The sequence below is a fragment of the Neopelma chrysocephalum genome, unplaced genomic scaffold, assembly GCF_003984885.1.
Source record: "Neopelma chrysocephalum unplaced genomic scaffold, ASM398488v2 Primary Assembly neopelma1_69, whole genome shotgun sequence".
In the NCBI taxonomy this organism is placed as follows: Eukaryota; Metazoa; Chordata; class Aves; order Passeriformes; family Pipridae; genus Neopelma; species Neopelma chrysocephalum.
In genome coordinates, this window is record NW_020897729.1 from 11,233,206 (window position 1) to 11,253,588 (window position 20,383).

The 20,383-nt window shown below is 49.9% G+C and overlaps 2 protein-coding genes across 4 annotated transcripts in view; one reads left to right on the plus strand and one right to left on the minus strand.

Annotated features, from left to right (window-relative positions):
* Nucleotides 1-479: 479 nt before the first annotated feature.
* SSR3 (signal sequence receptor subunit 3) lies at nt 480-3,916 on the plus strand. Its single transcript, XM_027685936.1, has 5 exons — nt 480-718; nt 1,559-1,685; nt 2,124-2,222; nt 2,717-2,848; nt 3,440-3,916. The coding sequence occupies exons 1-5, from the start codon at nt 580-582 to the stop codon at nt 3,504-3,506; spliced, it is 564 nt and encodes a 187-aa protein (XP_027541737.1). The 5' UTR covers nt 480-579; the 3' UTR covers nt 3,507-3,916.
* A 2,586-nt stretch (nt 3,917-6,502) lies between these two features.
* The window catches only part of KCNAB1 (potassium voltage-gated channel subfamily A member regulatory beta subunit 1), a 62,282-nt gene continuing 48,401 nt past the window's right edge, over nt 6,503-20,383 (minus strand). For all 3 annotated transcript variants that reach the window (XM_027685933.1, XM_027685934.1, XM_027685935.1), the window contains exons 4-14: nt 20,174-20,253; nt 19,361-19,405; nt 18,032-18,076; nt 17,745-17,788; nt 15,715-15,801; nt 11,901-11,986; nt 11,296-11,416; nt 10,466-10,560; nt 9,109-9,229; nt 8,433-8,521; nt 6,503-7,900 (exon numbers count right to left, since the gene is read on the minus strand). In XM_027685933.1, coding sequence (XP_027541734.1) covers nt 7,811-7,900; nt 8,433-8,521; nt 9,109-9,229; nt 10,466-10,560; nt 11,296-11,416; nt 11,901-11,986; nt 15,715-15,801; nt 17,745-17,788; nt 18,032-18,076; nt 19,361-19,405; nt 20,174-20,253 — 903 coding nt within the window. In that variant the 3' untranslated portion in view covers nt 6,503-7,810. The remainder of the gene's footprint in view (nt 7,901-8,432; nt 8,522-9,108; nt 9,230-10,465; nt 10,561-11,295; nt 11,417-11,900; nt 11,987-15,714; nt 15,802-17,744; nt 17,789-18,031; nt 18,077-19,360; nt 19,406-20,173; nt 20,254-20,383) is intronic.

Consider the following 20,383-nt stretch of genomic DNA (forward strand, 5'->3'; position numbering starts at 1 on the left):
ACTCCTGCTCGAAATTTGTTGTCACAAATTGCAGAGGGAACACACTAAAAGAAGTGAAAAGCAGAGCCCTCTGTACGGCTGGCGTGGAGCGAGGAGGGAGGGATCGGAGAATGGCTCTAAGAGCCTAAAGCGAGACAGACACGCTCTCCCACGGGGGCTGCAGGCCGAGTGGAAAAAAATCTCCACTGCTTTCCCAGGCAAACTGTGCCAGCCAGGAGGGATCCCCCCGAGAGGACTCACCTGCCTCGGCCACCGGGGGTCCCGGCGCGGGGAGCGGGGCTACATCGGGGATGGGGACCGGGAGCGGGATGGGGACCGGGGCAGGGGCTGGGATGGGGATCGGGATGGGGACCGGGAGCGGGATGGGGACGGGGCTGGGATCGGGATGGGTACGGGGCCGGGGCCGGGGCCGGGACTGAGATGGGGATCGGGATGGGGACGGGCCCGGGCTGGTATCAGACGGGCCCGAGCGCGGCCCGCGCTCCGGAAGCTCTTTCGGCCGGTGCCGGTCCCGCCCCTGCCGTGTCTCCTGACCCGGAGCCGCTCCCGAGCCCGGCGCTGACGGTGCCCGCTCCCTCCATGGCTCCCAAGGGCGGCCCCGGCGGGCGGCAGCAGTCCGAGGAGGACCTGCTCCTGCAGGACTTCAGCCGCAACCTCTCGGCCAAGTCCTCCGCGCTCTTCTTCGGCAACGCCTTCATCGTGTCCGCCATCCCCATCTGTGAGCGGCGGGACCGGGCCGGCGGCGGCCGGCAGGGGAGCGGCGGGTCCTGAGGGGAGCAGGAGAGCCTGAGGGGAGCAGGAGAGCCTGAGGGGAGCGGGAGACGCTGGGAAGGGGATCAGCGGACCCCGAGGGGATCGGCAGCGCCTGAGGGGAGCAGGAGACCCTGAGGGGAGCAGGAGGCGCTGGGAAGGGGGATCAGCGGACCCTGAGGGGACCGGTGGCCCCTGAGGGGAGCAGGGACTCCGCACCGCCCGCCTCGGGCTCTGTCCCGCTGCCGCTCCGAGCCCACCCCGGGCGGGATCGTCCCGCTCTGAGCCGTGTGGGTTCCGAGCCGTGTGAGATTCGAGCCGTGTGAGATTCGAGCCGTGTGGGATCCGAGCCGTGAGGGATCCGAGCCGTGAGGGATCCGATCCGCAGGCGATGCCGGTCGGTGCCGGGCCGTGAGGGCGGTCGGGCGGCGGCAGCACTGACGTGTCACTGCGGCGGCGCTGCCTCGGAGGGCCCCTCTCGGAGCACGTTTTTTCTCCCTTCCAGAGTGTTTCTAGTGCGGCTCAAACGCTCCGAGGGGTTTTGCAGGAATTGGGTTCGGCCTGGCAGAGCCCGTGCCGAATTGCAGAGCTCGCGTCCTGTGTGCTGCTCCTGCAGGGGCGTTTTTTTTTTGAGAGAAAAAATATGAGGTTCTCTTACCTTACAGGTTGCTTTGGTTTCAGTAACTTCGCAACCAAAATCTTTTGTTCCTTAAGGAAATTAGTACTGCCAATCAGGGCGGTTAATTCAAGATGTTCTGTAGTTAACTATTTATAAAACAAAAAAATATAATTTTTTTCTCCTTCGAAGGGCTTTATTGGAGGATATGGCACATGGATCTTGTTCAGTCCGCAGTCCTGTACAGCGTGATGACCCTCATCAGCACCTATCTGGTGGCTTTCGCATATAAGAACGTCAAGTTTGTCCTCAAACACAAGTGAGTTTGGTGGCTGTTGGAACTAGAATTTATTATTTAATAATTTAACAGAACCAGCTTCTACAACTTAATTATTTTGTGAATAAGAATGCCTGAAAGGTTACTCCAAAATCTGTTTTACACAGAAATATTTCCTAGTTGGTTTCTGTTGTCTCTTGTAATTATGGAGTAGCCTAGTCTTGTAAGCTAAAAGTACAGTGAAATAGCAGAACTACCATCATGCCATAAATTACATTTAAATTATATTACTGATTATATCAAAATTACATCACTTGTAGCAGTTTGATTATTACTTGTCCCTTCAACTTGACAAAACTGTTCGGTGTCCTGACTCCGTTTTATTCTTCACTGTAAATAAAACTTCCTCTAATCCCAGGGGTTTAGCTGTGGGGGCTTTTATTAGTTTTTGAAGTTGAACATGAGTGGTGTTGCTTACAGGGTGGCCCAGAAAAGAGAGGATGCTGTGTCCAAGGAGGTGACTCGCAAGCTGTCCGAGGCGGACAACAGGAAGATGTCCCGTAAGGAGAAGGATGAAAGGTGATCTCTCTGTCCTCTTCCTTCTCTCCCTTGTTGTAACGCTGCCTTAAATGTCCTTAAGGCTCTAGGTAGGATATGAGGGACTGTGCCCTGTTTTGCCTGTATTCTGGAAAGCAGAAGCTGTACTGTAGCTCTTGGTTCATCTTGAAGCCTTTCTGAGTCAAGTTGTCCAGGAAAGGTCTCAAATGCACTTGGGATTAGAGTGGATACCTGCTGTGACTGTGCAGGACAGGAGCTGTCAGGGCTTAAGAGCCCAAACCTCTGTCTTCTAGAGGCTGGTTACAACAAAAGCACTGCACACTTCATCCCTGGAAGTGTCCAAGGCCAGGTTGGACGGGGCTTGGAGCAACCTGGGCTAGTGGAAGGAGTCCCTGCCCATGGCAGGGGGTGGAATGAGATGATCTTTGAGGTCCCTCCCAACCCAAACCAGTCATTCATTCTCTGATACACGGTGATTTAAATATGCCTGAAATATTGTCTCTGCTTGCTCCTAGAATTCTGTGGAAGAAAAACGAAGTTGCAGACTACGAAGCGACAACTTTTTCCATCTTCTACAACAACACCCTGTTCCTGGTCCTGGTCATCATCGCTTCGTTTTTCGTGCTGAAGAACTTCAACCCCACCGTGTATCCTTTGTGCTCTGCTGGGAAGGGCAGGTCCTTTGCAGAACATCAGCTTAGAACATTGTCACATAAAAGTAGAGTTTACTTAAAAAAAAAAACCCTCCCAATCACGTGAATGTGACATGAGGTGTTTTAAGGATATCACTTGGACAGTCTACAGAAATTCTTGTGGCTTTGCCATTTTAGTTGTAATTTTGGGATGAGGAGGCAGCTTGTTTTGCTGCAGAAACCCCGGGTCAGTGTTAGCTGCCAGGTTCTCTTACCTTACAGGTTGCTTTAGTTTCTGTAACTTCACAACCACAATCTTTTGTTCCTTAAGGAAATTAGTATTGCCAATCAGGGCAGTTAATTCAAGATGTTCTGTAGTTAACTATTTATAAAACAAATATTAAGAGAACAGGCTAAACTTTGCGACTGTCTTAACTTTGAAGGTAAGTTCATGCCTTTATTTCGAGCTGTATTTGAGGTTACAATATTTCAGTTTTAAAACTGTAAAGACCATTTCAATTCCTTCTTTTTCATAAAACTTCTACTGAATGTTCTGTACCAAAGAAGTATCTTGACAATTATATGTCCTTAACCTGTTCCCTGCAGAAACTATATTCTTTCTATAAGTGCTTCATCAGGACTGATTGCTCTGCTCTCCACAGGATCCAAGTAGAACAAAAACCCCACAGAAATTTATTTCTGGGAGAGACTTCAACTGCCATAGAAACATTTAAGGGCAGAATAGGAATTTTTTTTTTGTATTATGGGCGTAAGGGGGGGGAGGGTTTAAATCCAAACTGATAGAATTATATTTACTTTTGATATCTTTCCATGGTATTATTCAATATCCGAGTTAATGAATTTTTTTTTACTTAGCAAGGGAAGGAAATGGGGTGTGAGCTGTGTCCAGACATCACCTTTGTGAAGCACCAGAGAGGGGTGATGGTTCTGCAGCCCCAGAAGGCCCCTGGGTGTCTGGTGAGCAGCCTCAGAGCCAAACTCACTGACCAAAAAAGTGACAATCCACCATTTATCAATGTAACTTGAGAAGTTGTAATAAAAAGGAGCTTTTTTGCCATTTAATTCCTTGTATTTCCATTCTTAAAAAATAGCTATTTTCATGTGTAGGTTTGTTGGCTGTTTCTGCTTCCAGAAGAGAGGAGTCTTTTCCCGTGTTCATTGGAAATACTCCTCATTTTTAAGTGACTTGTAGTCAGGACAAAAACCTGAACCTCCTAGAAAAACACTTTTGAAGTGGTTTGAATGTACTTTTTTTTTCCATTCATGTCCAAAATCGCAAATAAATAAGAAGCCCTGCCACTTTCCTTGCACAGCTTAGCAGAAATGCTTTAGCTGGCTTTTTGTAATGGGTTTATCAGGCAATACTGTCCCTTATTTTCTTGCTCTCTCTGAAGCAGCTGTTCTGTTAAATTCCAGACTCAACTGCTATTAATGGAATTCTAGTGCAGAAGTTACAGATCCTGCCATTACAGACTCGGGATCTGTAGGGAAGAAGGAGAAAGCTCATAATCAGATTTAATGTAACAATTACTCTGCTAATCTTTACTTCAATAAGATTTATGGAAAGTAGAGTAAAATGAAGAATCTGGAGAGCAGGAGACAGAAAGGGCTCTATTTCTGACAAATAACCAGCCATAAAATGATTCCTAATTACCCAGTGCCTGCTGACTGACTGGAACACTTGTCAGCATCCTTTGGGATTGGGGATTGGATGGGATTGGGAGGTCTTCAGTCTCAACCCTCCCCTGCAGAGTTCACTCTTCCTTTGCTTCCCAGTATGAACTGTTCTGTTTCTGTATTCAAGCCATGAAAATTCCCATGGGTTTGGTGCACTTCAGAGCTGCCCTTGAAATCACTTTTTCTGGTCAGGCATTTAACACTTTAAATTAACTTGACTGCTTCCCCTCAAAATATGTGGATTTTTCTGTATCACTTGTGCCTGATCATTCACCTCAGGAAGGAGACATTCCACGGTGCTGGTGCCTGCCTGGCACAATTGAGCTTTGCTTGACTTATCACTTTTTTATAAAGGATATAATTTCTGTATTTTAGGCTTTTTTAGCACACACAAACCGAATTTCTACCAAGCCTCCAACGAGTAACCAGTCAGAGCCCAGCAGGAGGCCCAGCTGGCAGCTCTCTAAGCAGCAGGAGTTGATGGTGCTGGTTTTTGCTCTGGTCTTCCCAAAGCACCCAGTACTTAAATTCCCACATTTGAACAAACATTAGTACACTCATTTTACTGCCAGGGCTCTGGCTGCCCTGTCAGGTGTTTCAGCAGGTGACAGGTGTGTTTTCCAGGAAATCTGCTGGCTGGAGAAGTGCTTGGAAGCAGCACTTTCTTTTGCTATTACTGTCACCTCACTGAGTCTTTTATTAACAGCTTTTCATCCTACTGTGGGTTTTTTTTGGTATTAACAGTTGCTGAGGCTTGGAGAGGGAACATTGAGCACTGACAGCCTGAAACAAAAGTCGGTGGGTGAGTGGGGTGGGTTGTGTGCTGCAAAAAAACCCTCATCTTGGGCCTTCTCAGGAAAGTTTGGGGCTGTCTTCTTTTTGTTATTTGTAATTTTGTCTGCTTTCGAGTTGTTTTTTTGGCTGGTGGTTGTTTTTTCCCCTTGCAATCCCCACTAGAAGCTGCAATGATTTATATATAAAAGTCAATATAATACACTGAAATTAGATTTCTTCAGTTAAGGCTGAGGGTTAACCTAAAGCTGAGCTGCTGCTTGGCCCCCCATTGCCCTCAGAGTTTTAAGCTCTTGCTCCAAGTAAGGGTCAATGCCATCTCCTTTTCAATTAAAAAAAGTTGAGAATTAATCTATTTTTAATACACTGCTGGATTCCCACATACGTGCGAAGGGAAAGGGAGAACATTAAATTGTACCTCCAGAGGGAGGGAAATTAGTCTGCTACTGGGAAGATAATTCTCTTAAATTAATAAAGCTGTTAACTGTGTGCTGGTCGAAGCCTTTGTAACAATGAACATTAGTTAACTTTCACAGCTGATAATGCAGAGCTGGGGGACTTTTCCAGGGCAGGGGAAGGTACATAGGGAGGTGGCTGGGACTGGCCAGTGTCCCCTTGGAGAGGCTGGGACACTGCCCTGGGATTTCAGGGACCTGTCGGAAGCATGTCCGGGTGTTTATTGCAGGCCAAAACCATGGGATGGTTTGGGTTGGGAGGGACTTTAAAGCCCATCCAGTGCCATCCCCTGCCACGGGCAGGGACACCTTCCTCTAGCCCAGGTTGCTCCAAGCCCCATCCAACCTGGCCTTGGGCACTTCCAGGGATGGGGCAGCCACAGCTTCTCTGGGAAACCTGTGCCAGGGCCTCCCCACCCTCCCAGGGAAGGATTTCTCCCCAGTATCCCACCTAACCCTGCCCTCCCTCAGCCAAGGCCATCACAGCATTGCTCAGGGCTGGTGTCTGCCCCAGGGATTGATTCCAGAGGTACCTCTTTCCCAGGTGTGCGGCCAGCCCAGGTCCCAGTGTCCCTGCTCCGTGTCCCTGCTCCGTGTCCGCAGCCCTCACCCCTCCTGGGCACAGCAGGAGAGTCTCCCTGTGGAACAACACACCCCCACTGCCACGCCCGGCACTGCTGGCTCCGAGCAGCTCTGGCTGTCAGTAACAGTCTGCAGGGATAAATTAGATGCACAAAATGCTTTTATTGTGTCCAAGCAGGATCCATCGGACTGCAGGTCTCATATACAGCAGGAGTCATTTACACAGACCACGGCTTCGAATACAGGAGGAGACAACTCAGCCCTGGGGGCTGCTCACCTGGCCCGGGTGAGCCCTGGGCTTGGGGACTGGAGTACAAGGGTCCTACAAATACTGTACAGGGCTGTATCCCAGGAAGGACAGGAGAAATACAGACTGAAATCACAGGAGTTGTACAGAGCAAATCCACGGGAAAGTACAACGTGGTTCTTCAGCTGGGCAAATTATTATGTACATTCTTGCTATCAACTCCTGTAAATGCTCACAAAAATCTGTTTAAAATGAGTCTATGCATTTACTTATCCCCGATTCCAAAATAAAGCAGATGTAGCCTTTCGAAATACGTACCTGATTTTTCCTGGTAGTTCTCAGCAATTATATATATATATATTTATAAGTGTCTATATCCTTAAAAGCTCCTGAATATTGAAATTTGCAGTAGCTCTGTCTACAAGCAGGCAGAAGTAGAGGCAGGTTTCTATATATGCAAAACCCAATATTTAATCATGGCTTTCTTGGTTTAAGGTTTATGGAGAAGTAGAATTTTGCAGAGAGCTGTTGGTTCAGTAACCTGACATGCGAGGTTGGGTTTCCTAACACTGCTCAGGGATGTTTCCCAGGAGCACTCCACAGCTGGAATAACTGTACAGTTAGGAGCTGAACTATCTAAGTTCTAACTAATTCTCTGTCTTACAGCTTTAATTCAACTACAAACAAAACCTAAAGCTTATATTCAGCATATAAAAGCAAACAAAGTCTGAGCTTGCCCCTTCCATCTGTTAACCTGAAGAAACTTTATAGTTGAGATTTCCCAAACGTGGTTTTATTAAAACCTGAAGTTGTATCTGGCTTTTCTTCATTGAAAAAATAGATCTGTACATCCTTCTTTAATTACCAAGTACCTGAAGGTTATAAATTATTAATTTTTTTTTTTTTTGCTTTACAAGTGTTTTTTCACAGCACAAGCATGAGGTGCGGAGAGGAAAGTAAAAATTAATGAATTCGGTCGAAGGTAAGAAAATACAAGATTATTCTCGGTTAGAAGAGAGAGATCAACTGTGCTTTCAGATTTCACTGCAGATTAGTAGCAAGAGCACACATCTCGAAGGGTCCAGTGACAGGAGACACCGAGCAGCAGGTGCTGAATGATTCTCATGACCAGAGTTAACTCGGGGCTGTACCGCTGTACAGAGCACTTAGAAACCATGCAGTCCAGGGAGCTCATGCAGTGCATTAGGATCTGTAGTCCTTCTTGCTGTAGGGCTTGTTGCCCAGAATATTATCTATTTCATTCACGATGTGGGATGTCATCTTTGGAAGGACCTGCGGGTAGAAGGAAGCCTGTGTTTAATCAAGGTTGTTCCAAATTTAAACCCGGATTTTATCAAATAACATTTCCTCTGGGTTTTTTTTTTGCGTGACAGATATTAAACATTCATCTAATAACTCTCTCCCATAAAGCAGGAACCACTAGAATGTCTTTACTCAATGAGAGAATCATGGCAATGCCTCTGAACTTGGTATGTGGAGTATTGCTGGGCTGCAGTGGAAGGACAGCAGAGGGAGAGGAAGCTGATTGTGGCAAACAACAGACATTAATTAAGGTGGGTGCAGGTGACATGTGACAGCACAGAATCCATCACATGTCCTGGAATCGGGTCCCTTTCCCTTTCAGATACATTAAACCTGCTGGTGACACCATAGATTTGCCTAATTAAGGTGCATAAATAGAACTGCAAGACAAAATACCAAGTACTAACACTAAATGAAGAGAAGGAGCTGAGGTGTGGGTGTTGCCCCCAGGGAGCTGAGCAGAGCTAACACCCCATGAGGGGCCACCACCACCTGCACTTACCTGGATGGCTCCGAGGTTCTCTATCAGCTGCTCCGGGTTGGAAGATCCCAGAAGGACAGAGCTCACGCCCTCGTTCCTCAGGCACCATGCTGGAATAAAGGCACAACGAGGTCAGGAACAAGGTGGAGTGACATGGTCTCATTCCAGAGCCTGGAGTTTGACAGAACCTCTGTTTGAAAACCACATGGTTCTCCTGTGTCTGTCAGCCCAGGGTGCTGAACTGTGGGGAGGGAGCAGGGAAACAGGCAGGTTGGACCCCTGGGGAGGCCCAAAATACTCTGGCAGTCACAGGCTCACGCTGATGCTGGAAACAATCTTATTTCATGTAATTGTTGCCCAGAGAAGCTGTGGCTGCCCCATCCCTGGAAGTGTCCAAGGCCAGGTTGGACGGGGCTTGGAGCAACCTGGAACAGTAGAAGGTGTCCCTGCCCATGGCAGGGGGTGGAACTGAATGATCTTTACACTCCCTCCCAACCCAAACCATTCCAGGATAAATAATCCTTTAAGCATTTAAATAACAAACCCATCTCTAGCTGCAGCCCAAGCCACCCTTTGGCCTGTTCCAAAGACGACCCATCTTTTCCCACACTGCCCTTCACCAAACCATCCCTGCTGCCTGCACAGAGGAGAGGAGCAGCCCCAGAGCCCCCCAGGGTGCCCCCAGCCCAGGACCCACCGACAGCCAGCTGGGGCAGGGTGCAGCCCAGGCGCTCGGCGATGGGCGACAGGTCCTTCAGCTTCCCCTGCTGCTTCCTGCCCTCCTCGCTGATGATCTTCTCCTTCAGCCACTGGTAGCACTGCAGGCCAACCACATTGCATTACTGCCAGCTTTCATCTCCCAAAATGGGGACTTTAAGCCCATTTATAATTACAGGCATAATCTATACATATATATATATATATGGCACTTCAAAAGCCATGTCCAACCCAAAAGCTCGTGGGGGCTTAATGGCACAAAGTTTTGCTACCCAAAGCAATTAGGACAGGGCCAGAACGTCCCTGGATCTACATCACCCTGGACAGGACCAGAATGTCCCTGGATCTACATCACCCTGCCTTTATGCAGCTGATGGATTCACTCCAGAACCTGTAACCTCCTAACTTTTCTTTCTGGACCGTTGAATCCCATCACAGAGCAGAGAAAAAAAAAAAAAAAGGGAAATATTAGTCAGCTTGAGAAGATTTTGACCCCCAAAAAAAAAATTGTGAGGGAATATCTGATCTTGTTGGAGATTTTACAGTTCAAGATTAGAACATTAATTAGAGCAAAGTGGGATTTCAGTTCTCCCAGCTCCAGACTTGGAGGTTGGTTCTGCTGCACTCTCAGCAATTTAATTTGGACCCCTCTCACCATCCACCTTCTCCAATAGCCTTTACCAAAACTTAATAATACATTTTGGTTTGGAAAAAAAACAAACAACCGAATGCAATGAAATAACCCATTTCCTTTAAAAAGCACCAAACTGAGCAAACCCAGCCCAGGGACCCCTGTCACTCTGCTGGCACTGCCAGGCAGTGCTGGCTTTTGTTCAGCTGGCACAGAGGCCCAGATCCCATTTTAGTTGGGTTTTTTCCCAAATCCGTGACATTTTAGTGCTCTGCCATCTCTCAAACCATTAAATCATGTGCCTGTGCCACGATAAGGGAGGAGACCCCCGTAGCCCCCAAAAAGGATAAAATCAGGATAATTGTGGAGATTTCAATGATCTTTTGCAACGTTCATGGTTCCATGATTGATGTCAGCGAGGAGCACCGAGCACCACAGACCCCTGGGCTGGTGCCCACCCCTGCAGGGTGTGACAGCACCCAAAGTCCTGCAGCCCCCGTCCTGCCCCAGCCCCTCTCAGCCCCAGCTCTGCGTGGGGAACCCGAGCACTTTCTAACCCAGATTCTCCTGCACTTGGAGAGTGGTTGCCAGAGAAACCGAGCTGATCCATCGATACCCAGCCCGGCCTTCTCACCAGGGATCTCTTTCCCCGTGGTTGTTTCCCTGCCCTCACAAAGCAGCACATCTCAGACAGGCCCCAAGGTACCTTGAGGGAAGCCCTTGAGCTCTCTGGGACCCCGTTGCCGTATTTCCCTGAGATGATCCCACAGGCCAGCGGGGACCACGTCATTGCTCCCACCCCTGCAGAGAGAACAGAGGAGGGCGTTTCAGGGGAGTGGGAGAGATCAGAGCTGCGCCAAAAACAGGGCTTTCAGTTAAAAAATGAAATAAAAGCCAAACAACTGCTGCTTGTTTCGATTGCCACTGGCAGCGACGTTCAGTCGGTGTCTTCCAGGGAGATGCTGCTGTTGCCCTTAAGTATTTATTTAGATGATTAATGTAATTAAAAAATAAAATAATTATTACTTCTTAATGCATCAGCAGCATCTCCCTGGAAGACACTGACTGCCTTAATCATCCAAAAAGCCTCTTTCAGGAGCCTCCAGCCCCATCCTGGCTCCTGCAGCAGCAAAGCACCTGAACTCCTGACCAGGCATCTCCTCTGCCTTCCACCATCACATCCTTCCTGCTGGCAGGGACCAGCTCCCACCCTGCTCCTCAGACGCCTGGGAGAGGCACGAGGAGGTATTGGTGGCTTTGGATACAGGGGAGAGGTGGCACCTTCATGGGCCACAACAAGTCTTAGAGAGTAAGAAGCAGTCATGGTAATTAATAATTAATATATTTATTAATATGCTATATTAATATATAATATTGAGTAATACTTCTTTACCAGAGCCACAGTGAACTGGTTTTTCTTCCAGGTCTTTAGGAAGACACCTGTCTGTGTGCTGTTCCTATCTGGAGCCCCAGGTCCCCCTGCTCTCTCTCTCTGGGGATACTCAAGCCAAACAGGCACAGCAGCCTCAGACTCACCAATTTTGTGATATAGCTCTGGCAGCTGAACCTCCACTTTCTCCCTCTGGAACAGATGATATTCAGCTTGTTCACACACGGGTGGGATCATGTTGAACTGCCTGGCCACAGAGTAGGCTTCCTGGAGGGGAGAAAGCAGCAGGAAAGTGCTTCATTACATGGAAATATCCTGCAGGACACACCAGCCAACACTCCTTGAGTGTACAGAGACAACCAACTCGAGTCTTCCCTTTAGCAAGAGGAAGAGGGACCAGCAGGATGCTCCTGGAATCTCTTGGAATCCCAGACTGGTTTGGACTGGGAGGGACCTCAAAGTTCATACTGTTCCACGCCCTGCCATGGGCAGGGACACCTCCCACTAGGCCAGGTTGGCCACGAGCACTGACATCAAACCTGAAGACACCTTGAATTCCCCTGGAATTCCATCAAACCAAAATGACAGAAACCCCAGTTAAACCAGCCCCGACACCCAGACCCCCAGCTCAGCCCATCTTCCCCTGATCAACACTGGGCTCGTTCTGGAACAGGTTCTCAAATTGTTTGAGGTGGGAAGGTGCTGGATGGAGCACTGCCCAGGGCCAAGGCTTCCCCAGCAGGGGCCTTACCATGATCTCCATGGCGCTCCAGCGGGACGTGCCCCAGTACATGGCCATGCCCTGGTTTATCACGTGCGTCATCGCCCGCACAATTTCTGCAGGAGGGAAGAAAAGGACTGTGAGAAGTGCCCAGAGGCCACATTTCCAGCACCAAATCCACTCACAAATCCCAAGAATGGTGACAGTCCTGAGCAGTTTGCGTTGAACACCAATTCTGCTCTTTTCTTTTGCTTGAGCACGGATGAAAAAGCATTTTCAGTGCAAATATGAAGACACTGATCTCTTGCCTACCAGCACCTTAGGAGAGTATTTCTTTTAAAATTTAGCACAAGGGGGCAGCACAGTGGAAAAATAAACTAGAGGATAAATTCAATTTGTTTTAACATTTGTTTACTAAAATCATATATCTGGGTCTGCTTGATTTTACCAGGAATACTGGGGGTAAAGTTGCAAAACTGGGTGGTTGAACCCCACCATAAAGCTTAGTTTCAGTTTACAGGATGGTTTGAGTTGGGAGGGACCTTAAAGCCCATCCAGTGCCACCCCTGCCATGGGCAGGGACACCTTCCACTGTCCCAGGTTGCTCCAACCTGGCCTTGGACACTCCCAGGGATGGGGCAGCCACAGCTTCTCTAGGCAACCTGTGCCAGGGCCCCACCCCCCTCACAGGGAGGAATTCCTTCCCAATACCCCATCTAACCCTCTGGCACAGTCCCCATGAGCAGCCCCAAGGCAGAACTGCCTGCCCTGGGCACAGTAAAATCCCTGTTTCTGGCTGAGCTCTCCCACTGCCCTTGGGAGCTGAGCAGAGCTGCAGGCACAGGCACTGCCCTGACCACCAACCACGGCATCTGAACTGGTAAAACTGGGCTTAACTCACTCTGAGAAGCAAAAGGAAACAGTTCTTGGTCACTGCTGCCAGTGCCACACCAGGCACCTCGTGGTCAGCGGGCGCTGCCACCTCTCCCTGTGCTCTTCCCAGGGGAAAGTGGGAGGGAACCGGTGCTCTCCACCTCCACCATTACCTCTGACCCATCACAAACCCTCTGGGGGGACGTGGGGCTGCCTGGAGGAGCCTGACATGCCTGTAAATCCCTGTGCTCTCCCTTAGGTAAGGACTCCAGGCACTGCTGTCTCGAGATCAAGACGAGCTCCCTTTTATACCGTCAGGATTCTCGTCCTACTTAGGGAAGAAAAGAGAAGGATCTTGGCAGTGAGGAGATTACACTGCCAGTCTGGGCCTTGTGTGAGATCCTGCTGCAGGCAGCCAGGGCAGCTCAGGGGGGGAAAATCTCCATTTAGAGCCTGGAGGGCTGGGCTTTGTCTGACACAGAGACCTGCCTTAAACCCAAACACTGATCCACCGATCTGAAGGAATCAGGGAAAGGAAATAAACATCCCAAACAGCATTAAAGGCACCACTGAGACATAAAGGAAACTTCTATTTCCTTCCAAAACAAACTCATTTCACTGAAGTATAAATATAGAATCGTAGACTGATTGGGGTTGGAAGGGACCTTAAAGACCATCTCATTCCAACCCCCTGCCCTGGGCAGGGACACCTTCCACCTGACCAGGTGCACAGGGCTCCAGGATACCCCAAACGAGCTATTTCCAGCTGCCTCGCCTGAATATTTAATTAAAAATTGTTTTTCACTTGCTACCCTCCTCAGTCTCAGCCTGCAAGTGTTCCTCCCCTCCCCTTGCTCCCTCCCTGTCAGCACCAGCTTCTCCCTGGGCTTAGTTTTCTATTTTTGCCCCGCCACCATTTGGGAGCCTTGACAAACATTTCGTCATACGCCTCTTACACATCTCAGCCCATGGTTGTTTTCATTTCTCCCACCTCTACTCCTTTCAAGAAAAACCCAAGTCAACTCAGAAAATGTATGTACCTTCTTGTTTACAGAGCCTGCTCCCATGGGGATGGGATGTGGGAATAGCACATCCCTGGATCTCTTATCCTGCCAGCTGGGCACCCAAATGACACCATTTAGGAACAGGAGATTTTTTTTTTTTTAAATATAAATAAATGTTTCAAAGCCCAGAAAACAGCCCCTGGCAGCATAACTATAACTTTGAAGTAGCTTGAAGTTCCCTGGTAGGAATGTTGTCACCTTCCCTCCCTGCATTCCAGGGCTGTGGGTGCTGGATGTGCTGTGGGCACCCAGCACCGTGACAACAGGATCCCAAGGACCCTCCTTCCCCCCAGCTGGAGCTGCACCGCTGGAAAAGCCACTTGGGATGAACAAAAAGCATCTGCCTGCCCAGCTGGGGGATCAGATCTTCAGATTGGACAGGACTTGGAGCAGCCTGGTCTGGTGGAAGGTGTCCCTGCCCACGGCAGAGGGGTTGGAATGAGGTGAACTTTAAGGTCCTTTCCAACCCAAACCACTCCATGATTTCCTTGTGGGAAAAGCACAGGCATGTATGGTGCTGGAGCAGGGAAGGAAGCTGGGGAAGGCAGCACAGCTCTCCCTGCACAGGGAGAGCAGCACCACCAGATGGTTCAGCAGATGCTCTGGGAGAGAAGTGGCTTAGTAGGTGAACCACAAAAAAAGCAGGAAGAACATGGGAAGGATCTCCACCGTGCCATTCATGATGAAAATGTCCCTTTTTTCACCCTGGCCCTGTCTCACCAGGCTCCACAGCCCATGCCCGGCTGCCAAGGCTGCGCTGCCGGCGGGATCCGCAGCATCCCCAGCGCTGCCAACGCCGGGATCAGCTGGGAAATGTCCCCACTGCTGTGACACTGACTGAGCACAGAGGTCACTCCTCCCTCCCGGGCACAGCGGGCCATGGCCTCAGCATGTCCTCGGCCTCAGCAGCAGCTGAGGAACCCACACTGCTCCTGAACTCCCAGGCCTGAGGAACCCACACTGCTCCTCAACTCCCAGGCCGGTCCCTGAGCCTTGGCTGCTGGCACTGTCTGGCACCCACGGGCCGTGCCAGGGCCCACAGCCCCACCTTCCCTAGGAAATGGGTGTCACGACTCCTGCGTCGAGCCAGGAGCTTCCAGGGGGCCCGTCAAGCTCCAGGTTTGTTTGAGTTCCAAGTGCCCTCCCCGGCAGCTCCTGCAGCCTGCAAGTCTTTCCTCCTGCTCTGTGTGTTTAGCTGGAGGCTGCTCTGCCACAGGGAGTGGCTGAGTTCACTCCAGAGGGAAGAGAGGAGGAATGGGAATTGTGCCCATTAAATAGGGCACTGACCCCAAAACACACTGACAGGGGCTCCTGGCGAGCTGGGCTATGCTCATGTTTCAGACACACAGATTTGGTATCAGTGACTCTGAAATGTAACTGAAGCACAAAGTCACAGATCCTGCAAGTCCCTCAATCCATCCTCTGATTTACCAGTCTGGATTTAACAAGGAACATTCCCCACCAGCCCAGCCCCGGGCAGAGCATCACTGCTGGCTGTGCTGGGACACCCTGCTGTGTCCTGCCTTAAATCCAAACACAAACCCACTTCATCTGAAGGATTCAGGAAAAGGAAATAAAACCCCCAAACAACGTTAAAGCCACTACTGGGACATAAGGGAAACTTCCATTTCCTTCCAAAACATATAAATACATTTTAATAAATATAGAGTCATGGAATGGTTTGGGAAGGGACCTTAAAGACCATTTAATTCCAAGCCCCTGCCATGGGCAGGGACACCTTGCATGGCCAGGCACACATGGCTCCAGGACACCACAAATAAGATATTTCACATTTAAACTGCCCCAACTGAATATTTAATTAAAAATTGGTTTTCATTTCCTACCCTCCTCGGCCTCAGCCCCTAAGCCAGGACCAGGGGAAACCTTTAAGCCAAGCCTGCACCAACCTTCCATGGGGGTGTTGTTGTCCGGCCGGTTGGCAAAGACCACGTCCACATATTCCAGCTGCAGCCTCTGGAGAGAAGCCTTCAGCCCTGGGAATGGGAGAGCAGAGACAAGACAGGCAGGGTCAGAGGGAGGCAGCACAGATCAGAGCCAAAATGGGGCAAAAATAAGCTTGGTGTATTTAAATATACATGTTTTATATATAAATATATGCACACACGCAACCAACCATCCAGGATATGAGAAGGATGCTGAATATCATTGTCCCATGTCACTGCAGCCATATGAAGAAGGAAACACCAGTTTGGCCACATGCAGGGCCCCCTCCTTCCACGAGAATTTGCTTTATTTTTGAATTCCCCTCAGATCTGGGTTGAACAGCCCCCCTGGGTACCGAGCATGTCCATGTCAGCTGCCAGGGACTGGGTTCTGTGCCCTGCTCCTGTCCTGAGCTAATTTCATCTAAATTTTGTCACAGAGCCTTTCTGGGAAGGTTGATGCCTCGTGGTGAGCAGGTGAAGCACCAGGGAGGGTTTTACCTCAGGGGAGGCTGTGCCCACCAACACTGAGCAAAGGGCAGAAGGATTTTGGCAGAGCAAGTCAAGGCACTTTGCAGCTCAGTCCATAACTGTCCAGGCTTTGACAGCCTCTCTGGGAGGATCTGATGGGAGATGGCATTGAAACCCTACAGATATATACATATATAGATATATACACACGTGTGTATGAGAGAGGGAGAGAGAGAACAAGATGGGCATTTTATCCATCTCAGAATTCAGCAAACATTTTCAGCCTCCTCTATTTTGACTCATTCTTCATGAACATTCATAAAAACATTTTGTTCTTGGGAAGATTTAGAGAAAATAAGTGTTAGAAATCCTCCTCTCTCTCACGCACACAGACATATATATATACAGACATACATATGTGTATAAAATAGCTAACATTGACCTTAACATCGTTTGCTCTGTGTTCTGTGAAGTTTTTCCAACTGCTGCCAGGGTTTTTCCATCATCTCGTGAAGCAGCTCCACAAGAAATGAAAATGGATGGGTTTGGAGCACCTGTGACACGGCTGCCCCTTCCCTGAGCACCTCTGGGTCCAGTGTCACCACCTCACAGAGGGTTATTCAAACAAAAACCTCAACAAAATGCTGCCAAAAAGCTTTCTCCAGCATTACCTTAGTCTGAAAGTCACATCCTAATGCAGCTGAATCCTGCAAACACTCCATGGTGAAAACTTTCCAGGGCAATCCCAGGTGTATGGAAAACTGACCATGCTCAGGGATGCTCCTGATCAGGTTCAGGAAGGAGGAGGATGGAAGGAGCCAAACCTGTGCCCCAGGGAGGGGCTGCTCTGCTTTTGGCCACGCTCATCCCACGGGACCTGCTTGGGACAGCACCGGCCAGGGTGGGATGAGGGGGCAGTGACATCCTGGGTGAGGTAAATATAGGTGTAATATTTGTCATATAACCCATGTTTTCCACATCATCTGTATCCAGTAAGGCAGGGTAAGGCAGCACATGGCATCACTCAGAGGGTGAAGGGAGCCAGGTGAGGGAATGTACAACAAACCTGGGCACCTGAGGAGAAACAGCACTGAGAGCAAACCTCAGCCGTGCCAGCCAGGGCCTGGCACCCCTCCAGAGGCTATTTCTGCAGGCTGACATCATGCCCACATCCTCACCACCCTCATCCCTCCCTGCTCGTGCCACCACGAGCTGCCGCTGGGAAGAGCTGGGGGTGCCCGGGCAGCAGCAAACCCCAAAGGTCACTGAGCAGGGAGGCTGGGAGAGCAACTCATCTGCTCACACTTCTTGAAAAAGGCCAAAATAATCCTTTGGCGCCTTTTGGGCCCTTCACAGCCAAGTCTGGGAACTGCCCACGTGGGGTTGGCACAGGGAGCACCGGGATCAGACAGACCTGGCTCATGGCAGAGCTGCTGTCCCGACTCCAGCTGGCTGCATCCCACCCTGCACCCACCCCAACCAGGGCACCCAGCACGGCCAGACCCCACCCTGGGCACAGGTACCTTCAATGATGTGTTTCCTTGAGAGGCCTCTCTCCGTTTCAGCTCTGCAAGGGAAAAACGGGAACAGGGCTGTGAGAGACCAGAGGTGCCAACAACTGGGGAGCACTGACTCCTATTCTGATTTAAACAGCCCCAAAATCAGAATCTGTATTGGTTTGGGAGCCCCAAAATCCAATTCTCGAGTCCAAGCCCCCCTCCCTCATCTCAACCCAGTGTGAGATGTTTTTTTCCCCCCACCACAGAATCACAGACTGGTTTGGGCTGGAAGGGACCTTAAAGACACTTACTTTCCACCCCAGTACAGCTTTGTTGTTATGACCAGGCTGGACCTCCTGCAAACAAAGGAAAAAAAAATTATTATTAAATAAAAATAATATAAATAACCATCAAGATGTTGCCCATCAACAACTTCTGAAATCTAGGAACAGGATTTCTGCTGGCAGCACTCAAACAGGAAAGAGCAGGAGTGAACCACTGAGGAGACACCGACTCCAGTGCTGATTTGGGGGGAATTACCTCTGAATTGAGGGAACTTTGGCAGTCCCTGAGCAAACAGGAGCTTCCATTTGTCTTAGGGAACGGCACCACTGTGCGTAGGGAGCTGTTCCTCAGACATGTGCTTTAAGCAGCAGAGGGGATCCAAGCTTTAATTTTTTTAGAAGATGGAAAATGAAGCATCCTGGAGGCATTTTGGCAAAATATATATTCATAAATATTTAAGGCATGAGGAAATGGGATGAAGCTGCATCAGGGGAAGATGAGATTGGACATTAGGACAGGGGTCCAGAAATCAAAACTAATTTAAGTGGAGCGACCAAAAAGACCTCCAAACATTTTAAATTACAGCGTGAGCAATCTCCAGACCTTTAACCAAGGGCTACAGCACTATTCCCTCCTGCCAGCCATGCCCAGTGCTTCTCATTATCATGCAGTATTCCCAGAGTTATTAAAACAAGAGTGATCCATCTGAATAAATCTCTGAACTCCTACATGATGTTAAATCAAGGATTTATCATTCTCCAACCACCTTGCTGCAGAACCAGACGCGTACAAAACCATTTCTCCACCTTTAATTGGACTTTTTTTCTTCCACAGCATGCAGAATATTCCTTACTGAACAATCACTCACCCCCCTAACACAGGGATGCTGATTTGAGGCAGCATCACTAGAACCCATCCTTCAGTCAGTCTGGCTATGACACACGGGAGGTCTTAAAAGATTATGTAAATGCTCTTTAAACTGCACAACATATGCTAATGTGCATATTTTGAATTGGGTATCACCTCCTGCCAGGCTCCTGAGATGAAGGCCCGTCACAGCTTTGCATCTTTAATCCACACCTTGCGGGCACATCACCCACTCCACGGGGGCTGGACACGCTCCCAGGCTGTGTGGGCTGACATGAGGGTCCCACAGGGGGGTCACAGCCTCCTGAAGCCACTGTGCACTCCCAAGAACAGCCAGGGGAGTGCTTTTGTTTGGCACTGGAGAGCTCTGGCTGCTCCCTGTGTGACTGTCACACAGCAGCGCCCGCTCCTGGGATGGCACCATCCAGGATTGTCTTATGCCAAAGGGTTCTACTTGTTTGTGGGGGACAGGGAATGCCATACAGTACCTCCAGCCCTTCTTCTTCAGGATGTTGCCCAGGATGACCTCAGCCCTGTGCAGGAGAGAGCCCGGCATGAGGGAGGCAAGAGGATGCTCAGCACCACGGACACCATCGCCCCCATCACCCCACCTGTGCTCCCCACGCCAGCCTGCAGCTCTCCCCTCCCCTCCTGACATGACCCCCACCGGGGACAGATCCTTTCTGTCAACCCAAAGCATCTTGTCCACCATTCCTGGAGGGACAGACCCACACCCCTGATCCCCACCTCTGCTGGACCCCAGTCTGGGAAGCAGAGCCGCTCTGGCCCCACAGCAGGGACATGATGTCCCAGCCCACCTTCCACACTGAACACGAGCCATATAAATCATCCCCAGGCAGATTTATTAGGGATGGATGTTTCCCCCACTCCACAGTGACACTAAGAGCATTAGCTCCGCTGCAGCCAGAGCTGTTCCCACCGGGATCTGCGCCGGGAGCTGTCACAGGCCCCGGCCATTCATCACCATTAAGATCCACTCTGACTTTTCATTTATTCAGGATATTTTTCTCCCTGTGCCAACAGCAAGGGGCACGAGACATACAATCCAATCTTTGCTGAGTACAAGAGGATTTGGGAAATTTATCTGATTTTTTTTCCGAGTGCTCCAAATACAAAAGATTTCCCAGGGAGAGAGGGGGTTTCCAAGCACCGCCAGAGCCCAAACCATCACCAGGGGCTGTGCCACAGGGAGGAGCAGAGCCAGTGTCCTGCCCACGGAACCAGAAGGTCCCTCAGGTCCCTCCCAAGCCTCCCCCAGGGAGCAGGAGCCCAGCACTCACTTGCCAGCCGCGTACACCTCGGCCGTGTCGAACAGGTTGACGCCGCTCTCGTAGGCAATGGTCATCAGCTGCTCGGCCACCTGGGGCAGGGAGGGGGGACAGGGGTCACATCCCCAGCCAGCAATCCCCTCCCACACCAGGAAAGGCCCCTGAGGGCAGCAAAGGGGCTCCAGCAGGGCTGGGAGGAGTATGAGCATCCCCTGCCCAGGG

Excerpts from the sequence above, each read along its gene's own strand:
- SSR3 (XM_027685936.1), top strand. The coding sequence starts at position 580 with ATGGCTCCCAAGGGCGGCCCCGGCGGGCGGCAGCAGTCCGAGGAGGAC. Across the intron at positions 1,686-2,123 it reads AAGTTTGTCCTCAAACACAA|GGTGGCCCAGAAAAGAGAGG; the intron begins GTGAGTTTGGTG and ends TGTTGCTTACAG. Across the intron at positions 2,223-2,716 it reads CGTAAGGAGAAGGATGAAAG|AATTCTGTGGAAGAAAAACG; the intron begins GTGATCTCTCTG and ends GCTTGCTCCTAG.